Source organism: Pantherophis guttatus, chromosome 3, assembly GCF_059756535.1.
Source record: "Pantherophis guttatus breed Tessera chromosome 3, ASM5975653v1, whole genome shotgun sequence".
NCBI classification, from domain to species: domain Eukaryota; kingdom Metazoa; phylum Chordata; class Lepidosauria; order Squamata; family Colubridae; genus Pantherophis; species Pantherophis guttatus.
Genome location: NC_142065.1, coordinates 26,118,645 through 26,141,434, shown reverse-complemented (window position 1 = coordinate 26,141,434; position 22,790 = coordinate 26,118,645). Strand labels below are relative to the sequence as shown.

The 22,790-nt window shown below is 38.0% G+C and overlaps 1 protein-coding gene across 5 annotated transcripts in view; it reads right to left on the bottom strand.

The window, feature by feature from the left end:
* Positions 1–22,790, bottom strand: part of CCN5 (cellular communication network factor 5) — a 64,401-nt gene that overhangs the window by 6,000 nt on the left and 35,611 nt on the right. For 3 of the 5 annotated variants that reach the window (XM_087889150.1, XM_087889148.1, XM_087889152.1), the window contains 3 exons: positions 12,728–12,892; positions 5,245–5,461; positions 1,532–1,786 (listed from right to left, as the gene is read on the bottom strand). In XM_087889150.1, the coding sequence (XP_087745276.1) occupies positions 1,532–1,786; positions 5,245–5,461; positions 12,728–12,772 (517 nt within the window). In that variant the 5' untranslated portion in view covers positions 12,773–12,892. Of the gene's footprint in view, positions 1–1,531; positions 1,787–5,244; positions 5,462–12,727; positions 12,893–14,206; positions 14,387–14,944; positions 16,952–22,790 lie in introns of those variants that run through there. The other 2 variants (XM_087889149.1, XM_087889151.1) reach the window with 2 other exon arrangements.

Sequence of the window (22,790 nt, the reverse complement as noted above, 5' to 3'; positions counted from 1 at the left end):
GGATCAGTCAAAGTTGTTGCATCAGTGCCATTGTTAACTTTGAACGGTTACTAAACAAGACTGTTGGTAAGCAAGAACTAATTCATCCACATCTTCAGACTTTCTTATCCTCTAATGTAGAGGTCATCAAACTTGGCAGCTTTAAGACTTGTGGACTTCAACTCCCAGAATTCTGGGAGTCTTCAAGCTGCCAAGTTTGAAGACCTCTGCTCTAATGTCTCAGAACATTGTTCTGCTCAAAACCAACCAAAGTATCTTTGTTTCGATTGACCTTGAAATGCAGAAAATACTTATGAGGTGCTTTGAGTAACTTCAGCTGACAAATGGGAGAATACTGTGTTTTCCCGAAAATAAGAACCTATCTTATATTTTTTGAACCCCAAAATAAGTGCTTGGCCTTATTTTCGGGGAGGTCTTATTATTTTGGGGCATGTGGAGCAAGATGGGGCTCCTCTTGCCATCTTACCTGATTTCCAGCTCTGTGTTTAAATATTTTTGGGGAAGGCTTATTTTAGTGCATGAGCTCAAAAGTCTGATTGGACTTATTATTAGGGGATGTCTTATTTTCGGGGGAACAGAGTACAAAAAAGACATTTAAAGGCCCAGGGCTGGCTTTCATGCTGAAGGAAGGACTAGAACTCACAGTTTCAGAGTTTCTAGTCCAGGACTTTACCCACTACAACAACCTGAAAGTTTAAAAAGAGCATGCACTTTAAGCCAGACTGGCAAATAATTTCATGAATGAAAAATAATTTATTTAGTTGATGAAAGCTGAGGAAAAAAATGGGCCCTGTCCTGTCTTCAGCAACTCATGAAGGAAAAGACTGGGATACTCAGTGGCTCTTCATTCATCTGAATGGAGTTCAAGGCACACCTGGTTCCAACCACCAAGGTTTTAGCAATAAAAAAAGCACTGAAAAATATTGGACAAAAATACATACATGGTTGGAAAAAATGATAAAGCAACATATAGATTTAAAACCAGAAATATTTTTGTTGGGCATTTTACCGGATAAGTATAACAAGGGGAATACCTATTTGATTTTACACGTATTAACTGCAGCTAGAATTGTATTTGCACAACAATGGAAAAGTGAAGAGATCCCTACAGATGAAAATGTGATTAGAAAAGTACTAGAATATGCATAAATGGATAGGCTAACACTTACAATTAAGGAAAAGAAAGAAACTGAATACTTTTTGACATGGGACTTATTTTATCAATGCTTAGCTAATAAAAACAGAAGTTAGAAACATGGAAATATAAGAAAAGGACTAATGATACAAGAGAGGTTTGTTAAAATGGATAAGCAATTATTATTGTTATTGTTATTATTATTATTATTGAACTAATACCAATGTTAACAAACATTTTTGTAAACACTGTGATTATTATTTCCTAAAACTATTTGTACCCAGACAACACATTGTTTAATTGAAAATAGAATGTTTATGTTATACACACACACACACTCACACATATATAGAAAGACACTGAAAAGGGGTGTCTTTTTGGATCTGTGGATTTTACCTGCCATGTTGTCTTGCAAGATCTGCCTGGGTTCTCTGTCACAAATCCATTCTTGACAACACTTCCCTGGGATTTCCACACGCCTTGGATATGGACAATCTGGGGTGGGGAGACGAACATCCTCACTGCAGAGGGGAACACATATAAATCCTCCTCCTGAACAGCGACATTGGATCTTACAACTTGGCTGGAATACTTCTCCATCTTGATAGATCTTTCCATTCACTTCACAACTGTCTTGGTCATCTTCTTCATCTGCAGCCAACATTGGGAACCAATCAGGTAAATCAAATGTAAATATTTAGAACTCGGATAGAGCTCGCACTAATATTAACACTGGACTATGATTATTTCACAGTCTGAAAGGGTACCTGTAGCCTTAAGTAAAGAAGATTGAAATGGGATCTGATATTACTGTTTAAGTACACAAAGGATTGTCACACAGAAGGTTATCTGTTCTTTATTATCCATGGGTGTAACATGTAATAAACAGGTTACCTGAGGGACCATCTCTTGCCAATCACATCTACCCAACCCACTAGAGCGGGGAGGCAAGGAATGTTGCTGTCCCATCCTCCTAGGGAGATACACCTGATGGGACCCATGGAGATACACCTTCTCCATAGTGGCTCCCTCTCTCTGGAACATCATTCCCCCAGAGATTAGAATGGTCCCCACTCTAACACTCTTCCAGAAGGTGCTGAAGACCTGGTTCTGCCAGTGGGCCTGGAGCAGGATGAAGTCCATTAAATGACTTGTGTGATGTGTGGTTGCTGGGATGGAGGTGGGGGGGCTATTATATTAATTTATTATTTGATTATTTTTAATTAGTTTTGTTTTTTGTATACAATGCTTTTATAGCCCTGTAATCCATCTTGAGTTGCCATATGGGAATAGGCGGCAGTATAAATTTTCTAATAAATAAATAAATAAAATAATTGGTATAATTCTAAATAAAGGGCCAGTTTGGTCTAGTGATTAAGGCACCAGGCAAGAAAGAAGGAGAACTTGCGTTCTAGTCCCACTTTAGCCAGCTGGGTGACTTTGGGCCAGTCATTTTCTCTCTCAGTCCAACTCAGCTCACAGGGTTGTTGTGAGGAAAATAGGAGGAGGAAGGTGTGTTGGATATATTCAATAACTTCAGTTATTTGTACAAATAATAAAGGCAGGATATAAATAATCAATCAAACAAAATAAGCTACAGAAAGTAAGGTTCTAAGTGAATGTTAACAAAAGCTTTCCAAAGATGAAATAAGTTTTATAATAGAACTAGCTACCCAGAAAGATGGTGCACTTCTCTTTACTGAATTTGCAGACAACTATCTATTTCCAGGAGTTTAATTTGGATTCTTGCATTATGTATGGCATGGAATTCAATGGCCTACATGGTCCTTCCAACTCTACAGCATATATTTATAGGTCAAACACTATCCATCACTGGGAAGACACTGACAGTTTTATCATAGTAGAAGAAGAAATCTCAGTGAGACTCAGGAATAAGGGATGTGACTGAAGAGAGGAGACACCTAGGAGGAGAACCCAGAGGTGAAAAAGAAAGGTATCATAGGCATTGTAGACTGAGTCAGGCCTAGAGACTGACAAACAAATTAATCAGCAATTATCTGAAGTTTTGTTCTTGTTGTTGTAAAACCTATGTTGTTGTTACAGGGAATAATAATATTTATCTTTGACTAGTAAGGACCACATCTCTGCTAGATCAAATAATTTGCTGACAAAAGAAATCTAGTATCACCATCTACTTTCTCTCATTTTTAATGAAGGACAAGATATGAAACATATCTGCGTAAGAATGATATGCGTAATAATCTGATATATTATTTTTAGTGAGGATAGAAAATATTGGGTTGACTCTTATTTATTTTTAAGAAGCTTTCAATGTATCAGGATTGGATTGGATTGGATTGGATTGGATTGGATAGGATAGGATAGGATAGGATAGGATAGGACAGGACAGGACAGGATAGGACCGGACCAAGGCCTTTCTTAGATGGAGATAGCATGAATGTCCAAGTGTTGACCATAGTTGTTCTCTTTTTCTCTCAAAGATTTCCTAAGGAAGAAAGAGATTTTCTCCTAGTTAGATTTTACTTTGTGGAGAATTGATATTTGTTTACATTTCTGCCAGCTGACTTGCACTCTCCAAGTGAGATAGGAAATTGAAGTATATTTGCTAAGCTTTGCTTGCATTCCTCTCAGCTACCATGGGAGCATTGGAGGCAGAATAGAAAAGAAGCTTAGTATCATAAAATCAAATCAACATTACCTGCCTACTTCCTGGACTATAATCATGATCTTTATCTATGTGACTGCAACTGTAATATTAATAATAATAATAATTTTATTTCTATACCGCCCTTGTCCCGAAGGACTCAGGGCGGTGTACAGCCAATTTAAAAACACAAGACACAACAATGATTAAAATTTAAAATAATTAAATAAATTTGGCCGGTTTAAAACCCCAAAAATTTAAAATACCCCAATTTAAAATCATTATGTTGATAGCCCGGCCTGGCGGAACAACAGGCTCTTCAATGCGCAACGAAACACCCGGAGGTTGGAGATCTTACGTATTTCTGGGGGCAGTTCATTCCACAGGGCTGGGGCTCCCACAGAGAAGGCCCTCCCCCTGGGTGTCGCCAGCCGACATAACTTGGCCGATGGCACCCTGAGGAGACCCTCTCTATGGGAGCGAACTGGCCGGTGGGAGGCTATTGGTGGCAGAAGTCGGTCTCGAAGATACCCGGGTCCTATGCCATGGAGCACTTTAAAGGTGGTAACCAGCACCTTTAAAAGTGCTTTAAAATATTCTTTTTTCAGCAAGATCTCTATCGAATGATGGAAATGTTTGTCATCAAAAACATGGCTCTAATGTGCCGCTTGAATCTCAAGCATATAAAGAGCCATGGTGGTACATTGGTTAGAATGCAGTATTGCAGGCTGATTCTTCCTACTGCCAGTAGTTCAATCCTGACCGGTTCAAGGTTGACTCAGCCTTTCATTCTTCCAAGGTTGGTAAAATGAGGACTCAGACTGTGGGGCTAATTTGCTGACTCTGTAAACCCCTTAGAGAGGGCTGTTAAAGTACTATAAAACAGTATATTAGTCTAAGTGTATTGCTAGTGCTATCAAATGCTTAATATTTCATACATTTCCTATATTTTATTTAGGCTTTACACAAGAATGATTGTGAGAATTCCAGTACATGAAATAAATAAGATAATTAAAAAATAGCCAAAGCAGCAATAAATGCTGGCAGATTGAAAAAAGGTTCCACAAGGACTATGAGCCTATTCTCTTCTTTCTAACTCAATACAATTTCCAATTTTTTTTCCAGTTCAGGCCCAATCCAGGCCTATAATTTAACTGAGGTAAAAAGCCAAAAGCAAGAGTTAAAAGGCTTATTTTCCCTCATCCCATTATCTCTCTCAGTTCTCCCTTCTTTCAGTTGCTATTGGCACTTCTGAAGCAGTGAACATTCATGAATAATATCCATGTCTAATTTGACCCCGAATCTTATGGAAAGTTTGTAGATTTGGGAACTGAGCTTTTGAGGTCTTAGTCAAATGAATTACCTAATCATACTGTGTTATTCTGGCATGCATTAAAGTCAGATAACTTCATCTATTTTTAGGAAGTTGATGTTCTCCTCATACTTGGAAAAATTTCTATTAAGAGTAACAAAGATTGCTCACAGTTGCAGATTCCTGCCCTTCGCGTGGGAGCATTGCTGTAGTCACAGATAAGTCCCTGGTTCTGATCACAAACAATAAGGTGGTTGCATGGCTCCCCTAACCTCCGAGCACATATGCTGCAACAGCCGCACCCATCCACAACCAAGCGAGACCCAGGTGGACAACGGGGAGGGAGCCATGGACAGTAGCATGGAGTTTGACAGTGCTGGAAGTTCGCCTGGGAGGAGAGAGAATAATATTATAACAAAATGCCCAATTCAATTTACATCTGATAAAAGGAATATTTTATTTAAGGAATCTTCCATTACAACAGGGGTGTCAAACTCAAGGCCCGGGGGCCAGATCTGGCCCGCGGGGTGCTTAGATCTGGCCCATGGGGTGCTTAGATCTGGCCCAAAGGGCCGCCCTGGAAACAGTGAAGGACCAGCCTGTGGCCTTTTCTTCGCACAAGCACGAAGCTGAAGACACCAGCCTGAAGATGACGAGTGGGACCTCATTGAAACATCGCCAAGATACTCAATCTTACACGGGAAAAGACCCGAATACACCAAAACTTGCATACCTCTACCCGTGAAAATCTGGGCTGCCTGCATGTTAGGCAGTTGTATTAACCTCTGAGCCACAAGTTCTCCTCCCTTCATCAGCTTGAGCCAGGGGAGAGATTAAGTGTTTTTCTTTTAAAAAGATGTGTAGATATTCCAACTTTCCATAATTTCTAAGTGCTATGAGAATATGGAAATATAAATAGATATCGAATTGCCTCGGCAACATGGATGTCATAGAAGAATAATAAAAAATGGGGAGTTATAAATGGAAGATGGTGGACCATAATAGCCCTGAGAAAGAGTGAGGATAGTTGATTGCTCAGGGCCTGGATGCACATTAATCTTCAGACAGTCCTTAAAATAGCCATCCTCAGGTTAAATTTTCAATTAATGTAGAAAAAGAGCTGAGGTGGCGCAGTGGTTAAGGTGCAGTACTGCAGCTACTTCAGCTGACTGTTAGTTCAGCAGATCAGCGGATCAAATCTCACCGGCTCAAGGTTGACTCAGCCTTCCATCTTTCCGAGGTGGGTAAAATGAGGACCCAGATTGTTGGGGGCAATATGCTATTTAGTATACTGTCTTTGATGTAAGCCACCCAGAGTCCTCGGAGAGTGGGTGGCATAGAAATATAAATAAATAAATAAATAAATAAATAAATAAATAAATAAATAAATAAATAAATAAATAAATAAATAAATAAATAAATAAATAAATTTGTATGTTGTAGCAAAAGGCAAGTCTCTAATCTTTTGTCTTTCAGATGTCCTGAATACCCAAACATCAAAATGACTCATGATTCTTAGTCTAAAAATCTTTCTGAAGAGGAACAGGTTGAGGTTACTCTAGCCAGTTATTTAAGATTCTGATTGACAAAAACACTAATCACATTCAGTTCCCCATGAACAGAGGGAAATCCAGGTTGAAGGACCCTTATCACCTCATCACATATTAAAAAAACTGAAGAATACATTTGCAAAAATTGTGGTTTTTCTAAGGGCTATTCAAGATAGTTGGGATATGTGCCAATGTGCTAATTAACCATTAGGACCACCACAGCTAGTTTATGACATTATGTTTCAATTTTGATTTTCAGTTCTTCATATTGTGTGATCTTCTCCAATTCTTTGTCTCCTATTCTACTATCCCCTGGTATTGGGCAAAAGAAAGTTTTAAGGAAATATCATCTATCACCTATCTATTTATCTTTCATCAAGAGGGAAATCTGCCATGATTCCAATTATCCTTGCCAGGCAAGGAAGCAGGTACTTAACACCAGAGTTGTCCTGTTACAGCAGTTACTGTTGCTGGTGGTAATCTAAGGCTGGAAGTGGTGCTATAGCCATTGGATGGGACAAATTTGGTCACACCTGCTGGACCAGTTGGTTCATTATCTATGTTAATCATCTAGCTACATTTCTAATACTGAACTAAGGCAGTAGCAATTTGATTCACAGTCAGCAGGACTGTGAGAAGGAGATCAGGTCTCCAGAGCACAGGCCTGGAATAGGACAACAAATTTTGCTGTCACATTTCAGGCACAGCTTTAAATTTCTATTCATGGAGAAACTCAACTCTAGATCCAGAAAACAGATAATCAGAAATTTGAAAGATTTTTATTTGTGTTGTTTAGTTGGTTCCAACTCTTTATGAATCAATGAATAATAGCCGAGCACAATTATCTATCAGTAAATTAAATCAAATCTCTTTATTATGATCTTTGTCTAGCCTTTACATTAAAAAAAAGAGATAGTTTGACATAAATTTTTTATTGGGAAAGGGAAAAAAACAAATAGGACAATAAAACAACATATCTAATTTAAAAGTTTTGTGCGATTGTATAACTTGGTGAAGATATTTGGTCACCTGATATGTGAGTTTGTGGGCTTAACATCCCTTAGATATAACCATAAAATTGATCGTCTGGCCTTCATATATGGAAATAGTTGGGATAATGGGAGTAAGTCTTGGGGCATCATAAAACGGACACCATATGAGGACATGAGTGAGAGTTCCTACCTCTCTGGATCCACAAGGTAAAAGTTCTATAAATAAGAAGTCCCATTAAATCTTCCTGCCAGTAGAGTTAATGGGAGAGTGTTAAAGTGGGCTCCGAAAAAAGCCCATCTATATTTGTTTAGGTTAGATTGTATAGATAGATATAGTGGAGGGATTGCATCTTCATGAGTTTGATGATAGAAATCGGGGCATCAGTGATATCACTTTGATGATCAGCATCCCTGATTGTTTTACTATTGATTTGGTCTTCTTCCGGGTTAATTGGCATTAATATTGCAAAGTATTCATGGTTAGCACTTCAAATGAGCTGGCTAATTTTATTATTATATTTTTTAAAATTTTTATTTAGTTTGTCAAACATATACGAGATAACAGGTATAAGTATAAACATAGACATGAGCACAGGTAATGAGTAAAAATAAATGGTGACAGTGTGACAGGGACGGTAGACACGCTGGTGCGCTTATGCATGCCCCGTTATGGACCTCTTAGGCATGGGGTGAGGTCCACGGTAGATAGTTTAAGGTTGAAGCTGTGAGGGTTTGAGGCTGTAACAACGGAGTTGGGTAGAGATTCCAGGCACTCTGCTTGTTGCTCTGTTGCTGAAGTTGTATTTTCTACAATCGAGAGAACTGTTAGCTTAGAAATGCAAGAATGGAGTCAGATATATGCAGAAGATGTGCAACCATTCTCCAATCAGCTTCAGAGTAACCTATTAGATCTAGCAAGGAGAAACCGCTCAAAACCCTTGGATTTGTGGGGTTTGGGGGACTGTGGTAAGAAGACACTGCTTTTCTGTCACACCATGGACATTGTTGTCAAAATAGTCCTTAACTTACAATTGTTCATTTAATTATGGGCCAAAGTTATGACAGCCTCAGAAAAAAGTGACCAACAACCTGTACTTCCACTTATGTGTGTCACACCACCCCCATGGTTACACGATTACAATTCGGACACTTGGCAACCAGCGTGCATGTACAAGCAAGTGATCAGGATTTGCAACCTTTTCTGCTAATATTCAGCAAAAATAATGCCATTAAGTTTCTAACTTGACTTATGATTGTCGTGTCCTATCAGAGATATTCCAGTCTCAACTGTGGTCATAACTTGAACACTGCCTTTGAACAGTCTCTCTGTGGAGATCAGGCAGACTTTTTGCTGGTTTTGCACAAGCTTCTAACAACTGTCACTTCGTTGGAGAATTTGAGTTGTTGTTGCCACATTATATTTTCTTTCTGTTCTTCTACTGTGGTAATTTTATTTTTGTGTAGAATTTATATTGTATTTTTCTATGGGAACCACTGAGAATCATTTTTTTTATTACTGTGGCATACAAATATGTATGTATGTATGAATAAATAAATAAAATAAACCCTACTTCTACATTTGAATGAATGAATGAATGAATGAATGAATGAATGAATGAATGAATAAATAAATAAATAATATTTAAATCCTACTTCTACATATGATATATCCAGAGGGTAAATCTTAAGCCTTTTCCTTCTGTCCTTTCAAGTCAACTAATGTTTGGCCATTCTATTCCCACCCTTCAGCTAACACAGCCCCTAGACAAGAAAACCTTATATTGTGGAAGAATGTGAATTTCTGTAAAAACAAAACAACACCATCATTTAAGTTGTCTAATTTGTTAAAAAAATATGTATTCATGTATTTGCTTTCATTTAAAGATAGAAAGAAAAAAGTTACAAAAAAAGAAAATAAAAACAGAAAAAAATACAGAAGGGACAAACCACATAATATATATAGAAAACACTTTGATTTTAAACATAAGATTAAATCCTGACCACATTGAGAAATTTTGATCAGGCTTCCAACAGAACATGAATTCATAATCAGAAAGAGTGTAATTCCACAATGGCAATGTCTTTCTTTATAAAAAAGTAATGTTTACTGCTATTGTCTGGGCTTAAAAAACCATAGTTGCTGATATAATAGTAGAATCCTATTTTTTGATATTTAATTCAGAATCACATCTCTAAATTTTATCACCCTTCTCAGACCATATTAACATATGGATAATAAGACATAATGGGACAATAGTTGGGCTAGCCCACATTGTATATGTTAGCATCCATTCTATCATTTTACACTTCCAACATCTGGTAGAAGTCTATTCATGATGATCTGAAAAGGAAGACTTCCTTCATACCACATTACTGTTATCCTACTCAACCTAAAACATTAGATCAAGGAAATACTCTGCTGAATTAGAGTCAGATATCATCTGTGTAAGTTACATGGCTAACATTGAGACCATGAAGTTCTGAACCATGCCATAATTTCTTACAGGACTCAGGTCAAGTTTGATTATCACATGTATGATTTGCATGTAGACGAACAATGGCTTTATTTTCGTAAACAGAAGTAGCTTTTTGTGTTAGAATTGGCTAATGTCAAAAATACCTAGGATTATATTTCCACCTGATTGCACAACTTCTTGGGTCATCTTTCTCTGAACCTATGCTGCTTTGTAGGAAAGATAGGATATAAATATAAAAAATGTATGATGTCCTTAACGAATATCACACAGAAGGAATATTTATTCCCTAATATTTTGAGATTCAGCATGTAGAATAATAGATACAAATTACAGGAAGGCAAATCATTTAAATGTTAGAATAAAGCCATAGCAGTAAGAAAGAGCTGTCCAACACTAGAACTAATGACCCAGAGAAGCAGAAGTCTCTCCTTCACTGGATGTGCTCAAACAAAGGCTGGTTAAGTATCTGACATGGATGCTTTAATTTAGGTTCCAGCACTGGAGATTTTATGCTCCTTCCAATTTGACAATCCTCTATTTTCACTGCTGAGTTTGAAATGCAATCCATTTGCCTAGGTGAGCAGAAATTTATGCAAGAGCAAGGCCATCGCCATCACTCTGGCTGCCTGCTCAAAGCCACTGACAGCCAACTCATCTTCTTCTCTTCAAGAAGGAACTTCTTGAAGAAGTTATTGCAGGAACTGGGTATGTCTAGTTTAATGAATAGAAGGATTAGGGGAGACATGATAGCAGTGTTCCAATATCTCAGGGGCTGCCACAAAGAAGTGGGAGTCAAGCTATTCTCCAAAGCACCTGAGGGCAGGACAAGAAGCAATGGGTGGAAACTAATCAAGGAGAGAAGCAACCTAGAACTAAGGAGAGATTTCCTGACAGTTAGAACAATTAATCAGTGGAACAACTTGCCTCCAGAAATGTGAATGCTCCAAAACTGGAAGTTTTTAAGAAGAGATTGGACAACCATTTGTCTGAATTGGTATAGGGTTTCCTGCCTACGCAGGGGGTTGGACTACAAGACCTCCAAGGTCCCTTCCAACTCTGTTATTCTATTCTATTTTAGATAATAAGTTACAAAGCCTAAAAGATTTTGCATATCTTCAGGCTGCCCTTGGCTAATATCAGAAAAAGAGGCCAGCATAGTATTGTACAACTAATTAAACCTGTCTCTTTCATGGGCTGGGAAGGAGATGAAAGCAACATCATAGGAAATGGCAGAAGTGGCGTAATCCAGTATGAGGAAAGCATAGCCCTGTGACTATAATTCTAATAGTTCAATAACAGCTAGGGCTACTTTGCAGTAAAACCAATCCTGTCACCCTGTACAAAGAAGAAAGAATGCATTCATTAAAGTTTCAAGGGAAGTAGAGAATGAAGACATTTGTTTTTCAAAAAATGTAATACCTTTGAGTGCCACTTGACATGTTTCTTCCTTTCTGGATGTTGTCTAACAAGCTTGCAAGGAAACATATACTTGACATTTGATAAAGGGCAACAATTAGACTTTACTTGCAGAATAATCTACTCAAGAGCAACTGTGCAACAATGTTCCTCTTCGTCTTATAATGCATCTGCTTCCAAATTCCTTATTTCCTGACTCCTGCATCTATCCAATTGATTAACAGAAAGTCTTAGCCAGTTTCATTCAACTAAGAATTTTGAATAACTGAGTAATGATGAATTATTTCTTGAATCAAAGCTTAGCTTGTAGTAAAGGAAAGTTTTTTATTTTGACTATGATAACATCAGTTAGATTAGAAGCTATCATTTTATCAGAAAATGAATAAAAGATTTCAATCACTAAGAAAGAATGGTCTTCAATGAATAGCTGGTAAGAATATTCAACATACTAGTATTTTACTTTTGTCCAGAACTTGCTGTTCTTAGATGCTGAAAAGTTGTAACAATTAATTTTATTTCTCTGTCTGGTCTATTGTAGCATTTTGTATAGGTAACAGTGTGTAGTTAGGTAATCTTATGGTCACAGACCTATAGTCTTTGTATTGCAAAGTTTAGAGACAATCACAGTAATCTGAACTCTTTTACTAAGTCCAAAATTTAGAATTCAAGGAGCAGCCCAAAACCACTGGGACATTTACCAAATGTTTGTCTTTCCATATATGTTTTGTTCATATGGGTGTGTGTATGAAAAAGAGATTGTGTTTTAATTGTACCATGTTGTTCCTCCTGCACATTCCTGCAGGAAGCATTAGTTGAACATGACCTTTAGATATTTTATAGAGCCAGAGTTGAACAATTGAGAAATCTGAAGAGGAATGCCAGCTAGTTGGCTTTCTGCCTATGTTGTAATACCAAAAACTGTTTATGAAGGAGAAAACTATTTAATTGATTTCTACACACGACCCTCAGCCAACATGATCCCATGTTATACTGGCATAATTAACAAATAATTCCCAGATCTGGCTGCAAAATATGGGTCCAGTCATTGTAAAGGAATTGCTTTGTCCTATTATTTTTTTAAAAATTGGACTTCCACAGTTCATTCAAAGCAACGTTATCCTAAGTTTTGCTTACATGTGACACTTAAGATGAGCATGCACAATGAACATTATTTTTAAAATTCCTTATTGCCCAAGTTAGCATTTTCCAGTTTCCTTACCTTGGAAAGGAGACAGAGGAAGATCAAGAGAAACTGGAGTTTCATTCTGACACTTCAGCATATCCCTCCTCAAGCTGTTTGTAGGCAGAAGTATGTCTGCGGTCTTTAGAGCCTGCGAGTAAACTCCTGCAAGTGTTTATACTCTTCCCTCCTCTGATGTCATTCCTAAGCTCCAATATAAACACAAGTTGGTTTGGGCAAGAATCAAGGAGTTTCTCTCTCTCTCTCTCTCTCTCAATCTCTCCCTTCCACCCAACATTCCAGTTAATACTTCCACACACTTCAAGGTGAGAACATGCAGCCCATCAAGAAAGCAAACAATGGAAATAGTTTGTTGTATGGTGACTGCAGACCTTTATTGAATAAAAGAAATAAGTAATAATATCAAATAGATAAAATACATATTCTAACGATTTTTATGCTGACAGGATGTTCTTTGTACCACAACTGTAGAATGTATCATTTGTATCACTGATACAAATGATATGAAGTGATACTAAGACTGTATTATTATTATTATTCTCTTCCTTATTAGTATCTATCTCTTTCCACTTATAATCATGTTGCTTGTATCTTTCAATTATATTATTTTTATTTGTTTCCTGGTACGATTTGATAGCTTATTAGTAACCTTGACTATTACTAAGTGTTGTATCTTTTTATTCTTGATGAATGTATTTTATTCTCCTTATGTACACTGAGAGCATATATACCTAAGACAAATTCCTTGTGTGTCCAATCACACTTGGCCAATAAAGAATTCTATTCTATTCTATTCTATTCTATTCTATTCTATTCTATTCTATTCTATTCTATTCTATTCTATTCTATTCTAAAAAGGATGGATACGCATGGGTGGTCTCCATGACTGGAGATGAAAAAGATAGATAGAAGATGGATGGAGAGACAGACAGACAGACAGACAGACAGACAGACAGACAGACAAACAGTTGCTGAACCATCACTATATGTGCCATGCTGAAACTCACTGGAAGCATAATTGCTTGTGCATCCTGGTCAAGTCTTCCTCTTCCTTCACATTTGTAAACTGTGACCGCTTACTACCCTCAACACAATTTTAAGAACTCCTACCCTTTACACATCATCTAAATCAGGAGTCTCCAACCTTGGCAACTTTAAGACTTGTGGACTTCAATTCCCAGAACTCCCAGAATTCCTCAGCCAGCAAAGTAAATTCTGGGAGTTGAAGTCCACAAGTTCACAAGTCTTAAAGTTGCCAAGGTTGGAGACCCCTAATCTAAATGCAGGAAGTCCCATTTTTCCAATATCCTTTGGATATCATATGTCTAAAGCTGAAAAAAACCTAAGCTTGCAGAGGGTTCTTAATGCCAGCTATTTAAATGCCGGTCCAGCTATACCTGCAAAGGCTTACCTTTGCAAATCTTCTCTAAAATGAACAGAAAGTGGGAGTGGAGGGATAGGAGAAGTAGTATGGATTGCCCTCTTCTCAGTCCTTACATTCACTCTACCAGTAAAGGCTCAGCATTGTAATATTTCTTTCCTGTAAGGTCTTGTCAGAGAGCCAATTTCGTGTAGTGATTATGGCACCAGGCCAGAAACCAGGAAACCAGAACTTTTAGTCCTGCCTTAATTACAAAGCCAGCTAGGAGACCATGGACCAGACACTCTCTCTCAGCCCTAGGAAAGAGGAAAACCACATCTGAAATCTTGCTAAGAAAACTGCAGATACTTATCCAGGCAGTCACTAGAAGTTAACACTTACTTGAAGGCATACATACACATACCAAAAGGATCTTGCCATTTTAAAATAGGAGAAGGAAAGCCATATTTCTACCCTTGGTCCCAACAGCACTTTTTTGACATGCATGTATTCAGTGTGGTTGTTTGCAAATAATGTTTGAGCTAGTATTTGTAAGGACAGGTTTTATGCAGTGGTGGGTTGTCCCCGGTTCGCACCAGTTCTATAGAACCGGTAGTAAAACTGGCAGGAGGCTCCGCCCACCAACCCCGTCATCAAAACGCTTCTGTGCATGTGCAGAAGAGCACGCGGCCCCGCTGCAAACCGGTAGTAAAGGTAACCCATTCCTGGTTTTATGTGATTGTTAGAATATGAATTTCTGGCTGGAATGAAATTCCGATCTTGCAAAATCCTTGCAGGTGAACAACTGCTTGCCAACAATTGTGTTCAATACATAGATGCCATCAATAACATGAGAATAGGACCAAAAGTGTCACCTTCTTCCTGTTTAACAGAGTACATCTTACACTTCCCTCTGCAGTCTGGGTGCTCTCCAGATACCCAGACATCCACTCCAAGAATTCTTAGCCAAGGTCATGGTGTTCGGGAAATCCTTCAAATTAAAATCCAAATTTCTGAAGGATGTTAATTTCAGTTTAGGGAAGTCTGTCACGACAAGCTGGCAAAAGCCCATCCTTTTGATGTATCAGGCAATGATGGGAAATCGTTCTCCTGCTTACCTAATACATAGAGAAAATCTGATTTTCTCCAAATGACCTCTTATCCTGCCTTCTGGGGAGAAAAAAAAATCCTTTTGGAGAGACATGCTTCAGATTATATTAGAGGAATGTCTTGTTGGATGCTTATTTGAGAAAAGCAGAAATGTCTGTGCTTGCTAGATACAAAAAGAAAAGCACTTGGATCCTCCCTTGCCTTTTTCCTACATACAAATAACACATGAACAACATGTTTGTAAGGAAATATTAACACAGAGACAAAAAAAATACTCTGTCTCAGTCATGACAGAATACTCTGTCATGGTGTCTCAGTTGCAACAATTCAGTATAAGTTAATTCTTCTTGCTATAGTCATCACATTTTTTTTAAAATTTGATTTATATGCCGCCCTTCTCCGGAGACTCAGGGCGGCTTACAATGTGTTAAGCAATAGCCTTCATACTTTTGTATGGTCAACATCAGTGGTGGTATTCAACCAGTTCTATCTGGTTCGGTCAAAACGGTAGCAGTGGCTGTGGAAGGCTCCACCCACCCGCCCGGATATCATCACGCCCTGTTTTGACCCTCTGCGCATGCATGGAAGGCTCTGTGCATGCGCAGAGGTGGCACATGTGAGTGAAGAGTGTGTGTGCGCGCACTCACATTTGCGAATCAGTAGCGAAGGTAAATGACTACCAGCCCTGGGTCAACATACATAGGTAACCTGGTCTTCCTACTGGTTTGCAGTCTTCCTTGCTTAGTTTAACTTGTTTCACAATCCATGTTGGAAAACAGATTGCAGTTCAATGAACCCTGCTCAGAGCCTGATGTGCATAGGCTAAATCAGACTTCTTCAGTCTGGTGCATTCCAGATGTGTTAAACTCCTGCTCAAATCCCTTGCCAACACATTTGAAGAGCATCTGATTGGGAAAGGCTGTGATAAATGTACAGGGTTAGTTACAATGATAACCAACAATAAAAAATAAGCCCCAAAATTGGTCAACAGTTTGCAAGCTTCCAGACTCTAGAATTTTCCATCAGGCTTGAAGATAAACAAAGCAGTGAAGGGAGAGGACCTGGCCTGTATTGGGCCCTTAGCATCTGTATTTAATTGCAGTTATATATTGGAATGTGGTTACAGACATTCAAGTAAAGGCTTTGGTGATTTCCAGCTGCACCACTGTTTCTTTACTCCATCAGCCTTAGATATAATTCCATATGCAATCAAAAACTGGACTAAAATCAAAATGACAAACTAAGTCTAACATTAAATATATCATTTTACTAGACATGCAGGGTTTGTTTTTTAAAAATGAAATAACACTGGTATGTCTCTCTCTCTCTCTCTCTGTATGTGTGTATATGTGTGTGTGTGTGTGTGAGAGAGAGAGAGAGAGACCAAGACAGAAAGGGAGGATGTGGAGGACAAGACAAAAAAAAACCTCACCCCCAAAGGAAATTGTTCCATTGAAGCTGGTATGTTTTGATTTACATCTTTATTTCTGGGCAGGGCTTTGTCTGCTGTGATTCTAAAAATTACCAGATTCAACTCCCAGCTGAAGCTGTTGGAATTTTTAAGAAGCTTCACATTAAATGCAAAACCTTTCTCATGGCATGTATACATCTGGCCCTTATGTTCCTCTTGTTCACCTGTACTTTTATTCTCTTCAGTCTTACATTCGGAACCTTTTCAATTCTTTGCAAAGAATTCAGACCATGGCATCTCTGATTGATCTCTCACACCCCTAACCAAGAGCTCCACTACAACCCAACCCAACCTCCCACAAGAAGAGATGCATAAGAGCATAAGAGCATAATTCAGACCAGCATAACACACTGCAGCAACATGGAATGCCAGAAAGAGGAACTAGACCACTTGCACATCCTCCAACACAATGAATACCCAAAGACCTTTGTCAAAAGGTGCATTACACACAGCCTGCTACAACACAATTAGTATAACCTATGAAATGGATAATACTCATACATCAAAAATATCTCTAACAACCAACAGACTATTACAACCACATGGTATTACTGTAGCATACAAACCAATTAAGGCTGTCCAAAATATTTTAACTAAAAGACCCAGGAGCCTCATCTGTAAAATACGGGGCAAGGACTGTAACAGCACTATGTAGGACAGACAGTCAGAAGTCTAGCAAAATGCATTCCCACAAACACAAACTAGCAGTCAAAAGACATGACAAAAACTCCTTACTTTCACAGCACATAGACAGGTTCAACCACATTTCAACTGAGAAATATTATAAAGGTAAAGGTAAAAGTTCCACTCGCACATATGTGCTAGTTGTTCCTGACTCTAGGGGGCAATGCTTATCTCTGTTTCAAAGCTGTCTGAAGACATCTCCATGGTCATGTGGCTGGCATGACTAAACACCAAAGATGCACAGAACGCTGTTACCTTCCCATCAAAGGTGGTCCCTATTTTTATACTTGCATTTTTTACGTGCTTTCGAACTGTTAGGTTCAAAGATCAAGCCAAATCCAAAAATGCTAAGGAATTTCTAGAGGCTTCAATTCAAACAAATCAGCCATCAACAGACACACAGAGATAAACCACATTTACACACCATTTAAAAGATACATTAAAAAATTAATAAAGAAACAAAAGGACTTGAACATATCCCTCCAGTAACTAACAACTGATAAGCCTGAATCAACACCAGACAAACTCAGGCAGAAAACAATACTCTAATTAAGGAATCAGCAGGAATAAATACCACTATCACCACCAAAACTTGCAGGAAAGATACCATATATAAACAAGTAGCAAACCCACCTGCATTGATGATATCACCTAGTTAGATAATGAAATGTCTGCAAACAGCCAAGTTCAGAGAACAAAAGAAATCCACATCTTGTTTTCATTGTTGCTTTTTTAACTCGCAATCTTCCAGGTTGACTACTCTCTCCTAAAATTAACCTAAACCATTTCAGTCTATGGTAGAAGCATAGAACTATTAGGAATACACTGAATCTAGTAATTCCAAAGTATCATGCTCTCCAAGTCTAAACCTTCTATATAAGCCGCCTTGAGTCTTCGGAGAAAGGCGGCATACAAGTTGAACAAATATAATAATATAATATAATATAATATAATATAATATAATATAATATAATATAATATAATATAATATAATATAATATAATATAATATAATATAATATAATATAATATAATATAATATAATATAAGGCATATTTATGCAGAATATCTATAATAAAGATAAGTCAGAACATTTATATCTGAAGGTGAACAAGTTGTAACTCGGCGCAGTGGCAGAAGCAATGACTTTCTTCAATATAGAGAACATTACTGTAAGTTAATTTAATGTAATTAATTACACACATTCAAAACAGGAGGAAGTAAAAGCAGATTGCTCACTAGGAAGAACTAATATTAAGGCTAAAGCTATGTTGGACACATAATGTGGAAGCAAGAGTCTTTGAAGAAGACCTGATGGTTGGAAAAACTTAATGTACTGGAAAAAGTGGGCAGCAGAACAAAGGATAGTTGTAGTTGTCACTGACGTCACAAGCACAAGTTTGCAAGAAGTCAAGAAGACGTTGACAGACAATCCTGGCAAACTGATGTCCATCAGGTCACAAAGAATTGGAAACAGCTGAATGACTGATCAATAGAAATCTCACTCAATCTTCAATGGAAGAGTTACTCATAAAATTTTCCTCTCTACTTCCCAATGTTAGGTTCACAATAATCCTGAGAGACAGAGTAAGCAGAAAGATGCTAGTTGACACAAGCCAACCAACTTTTAATGGCCTAGTTGTATCGTTTATGTTACTATGTAGAAAGTTAGCACCCACTCCTCTCCTAGAAGAATGAAATATTTTAGGAAATATTAAAAAGGCAGAATATTATATTTCCCTGGATGAGAAATTGAGAAACATGTTCTTGGAGACAGAAATTCAGCCCCAGCTCCCTGCCCCCAGCAGATATTTTGGTGCCAGTTTATCTACAAGACAAAAGACTGGGCCATCTATCTACAAAACAGAAGTCCTCCAGCTCCAGGGTAATGGGATTAAGTCATGACCCCTCCAGGACATAATAGGGTTATCTATCAGCAGAGCTCACCACATGGCACCACCAAGCCCCTTCATTACATCACCCAGCAAGGTTCCACCAAATTTGATTCAAACATGCCTCCACATGGGAGTCTGACAGCAACCAATAGAATACATTCCTTGCCACAGGAACAGGAAGCTCAAGTTCAAAGCCCAAGAGAGGGTATAAATACCTCTCACTTTCCACTCCATGCGGTCAGCAACCCAGAATCACACATGCTTGGAGGTTCTGTTTCACCATTAAACCATCTTTCCAATCAGCCTCCATGTTTCCATGTTTCCAGTGTCTTTTTCCCCACTTGGAACTGAACCCAGATGGATATTTCTTCCAACACTAGCAATGTGTGAAAAGCTGGCATTGTACAGAATCCCTAGGAAACTTATAGAATATGTGAATGTGTGAGCCAAATTATGAAATGTCCATGTTATTTTATATTTTCTCTAGGCATTGTATATAATACTTAGGCATTATGCTGAATGACAAACTATGTCATTCTATGAAACTATGAAAAGAGTCATAAAAAAGAAGTATATGAAAATGACAGAAAATATGCAAAATAAAGTACAGAACTTTCTTACTTAAAAAAAAAAAAGATAAAAAGACCAGCATTGACCTACTTGTTCCTTGTAACAAAGAAAGCTAGAATGGCATTTTAGTCTAAGCATTTTATGCTTTGCTGGTTTGTCTTTTGGCATTGCACAAAATGAGTAGTAAATGTGTGAAATATTAAGCATTTCATACTTTGATAGCCCATTTTTTGGCATTTTATAGATTTCTTGGGCATTCTATAAAATGCCTAATTTTCACATATTGACAGTAACATTTATATACATCAGGCTAAAAAAACCAGAAGGGATATATCTTTTCCTTCTTTTAGCAATAAATAGAAGCAATGCAGAAGCTACTGCTTCAGAAAGTAACATTCTGCCTAATTAAAATTGCCATACTATATATACCTACTCAGATATAAATGTCATTGTTTCAATGAAGTTTAATTCCCAAAAAAGTGTGCACAGAAGCCTTTTCATGCTACCATGTTCCTGGGTTCTTCAGATATCCTTCAGTTGGAAAAAAACTTATCAGCATGAAACTTGCTGTCCTCATTGCTGAACTCTATTGCACTCCATTTCACAACAGTGCAGTCAACTGATTCCCTCCCAGGTGAAAAAGCTTTAAGGCGGCTCTTGGATAATGCTGGAAGGGGAGGGGGGAACATATTCCATATTTTAATGCTGAAAAATAACTAAGACAACATAGCCTTGTATCATTCATGGACTAGGGACTAGAGAAAGGGAACGTTATGGGGACATGACAGAAAACAGAGGCTGCTAGGGCGTGTTTGTGCAAGTAGGGACATGCATAATTTTATATAATATAGATTCTACCGTACAAATGGGATTTGTACGATTTATGGGATTTCTCCCATAAATCTTGGGTGCTCTAGCAATGAAATCCTAACAGCTCTGCTTCAACAATATGCAGAAATGTGTGTAATAGTGGTGGGTTGCCCCCAGTTCGCACCGGTTCTATAGAATTTTAGAATTCTATACAATTTTCTGAAAATACCAAGCAAGGAGGCCAAAACAAAAAAATAGCCAACAGCCCATACTTAACAGTCGATACCATATTGGTCCACGATAGAAAATGTCCTCACATACTGTATAACAGTATAGTATGCTGGTTTAACAGCCGTGGACAGGAAGGCACTACAGGGAGTGATTAATTCGGCACAAGAAACCATTGGTTGCCCCCTAACAGTATTGGATGACATCGCCAGGTCTCGCTGTTTCAGCAGAGTAAGGAAGATACTTAGGGACGATTCACACCCTGGCCAGGTTCTCTTTTCACTTTTACCATTGGGCAGAAGACACAGAAGTATAGCCAGCCAGACAAACAGGTTTAAAAACAGCTTTTACCCATGGGCTGTCAGACTCCTAAACACAATATAGCACCAGAAACAGATTAATATGACGAATTTCACTGGTGCCAGTGTGGTGTGTAATATGTATGTACCATGATATAAGATCATACACCAGAGTAATATACATGTTGCACAGAATATGATGTACATATGGAAACGTATGACTAGGTTTTTTCCCCCTAACTACTTGTATATGGATTATTCTTTACATTATTCATGTTGTCTTGTATTCTTGTATGGACTGCACCAGTAGAAGCTAAACCAATTTTGTTGTATACATGATGTACACTGACAATAAAGGCTTTGAATTTTAAGATTTTATCAAGATTGTTTACTAAGTATCCCACAGAAGGTTTTGCTCCTGCCTGCATCAGATTTCACAGCATCTCTCTCCTGGGGAAACAGCATGGGAACAGGCAGTGTCTCTATCAGAGAGATTCCACTGCCTCTTTCCAGGCAGGAGTCAGTAATGCTGGGTTATTGCATTATTTCTTCCTGACCTCAGGTGTCAAAGATAAAGACAAGGTCTTTGACCAATTCTATGAGCAGTCACAAAACAAATACTTCCAAACAAAGTATGCAACAAAGGATTTATTAGTATGAAGGGCTACATGCTCCAGTGTGAATACTGAAAGTTATGTCTTTAAAAAATACTGGGTCATCTGTAGATTCTCAGTCATCCAGGTCATGGTTCTCCCAAAGGTGCTTTTTCAGGAGGCAACTGGACTTTCTTGTTTTTTCTTTTGAAGACGTTTCTCTTCTCATCCAAAAAGCTTCTTCAGCTCTGACAGGATGGCGGGGAATGGAAGGATTTATATTCCTTGCAGACAGCTGGTAATTTACATCCTTTTAGAGGGTCCTTGAAGCATTTGGAGGTTTATCTGTGTCTTCACAGTCACCTGAGTAGTTCTGGTTCCTGTAGTCTGCAATTTTTTCCTCTGGCAATCCATTCCTACTCCCACACCATTCAAAGGGTGCTCATCCCAAATTGTATAGCTAAAAGTCAGTAAAGAGTCTCAGTCATCCAGGTCATGGTTGTCCCAAATCCTGTCAGAGTTGAAGAAGCTTCTTGGATGAGAAGTGAAACATGTTCAAAAGAAAAAACAAGAAAGTCCATTTGCCTCCTGAAAAAGCACCTTTGGGACTACTACTATTTAAAGACTACTCATCTTTAAATAGCAATCACCAGCTCAACACCATTAAGTAATAAAGCACTTTTTAGTTCCATTGATTAGAGGGAACATGAAAATATATGTTTAAAAAAAGAGCAAGGCCTCAATTGCATGGATCTAGCTGCCATCTTGACTTTTTACTTCCCTTACACCTGTGTCTAATCTTTTGGTATATTGCTATGCTTCTTTGCTTACTTGTTTACTTAAAGGCTCCTCTAATCAACTGACACGATGCTACATACAATTCTGCGCTATGTAACTGGGATTGAAAACATCAGATTCAAACCAAATTAAAAATATTGTTCATTGTAATTACATAAAATCCATGGTCAGGATCAAAACTGTTAAAGCCAACCTATCACATGGGGGGATAGTTCCATCATTTCACATCATCTTTTTTTCATGATGCTTTTCTGTTCTCTCTCT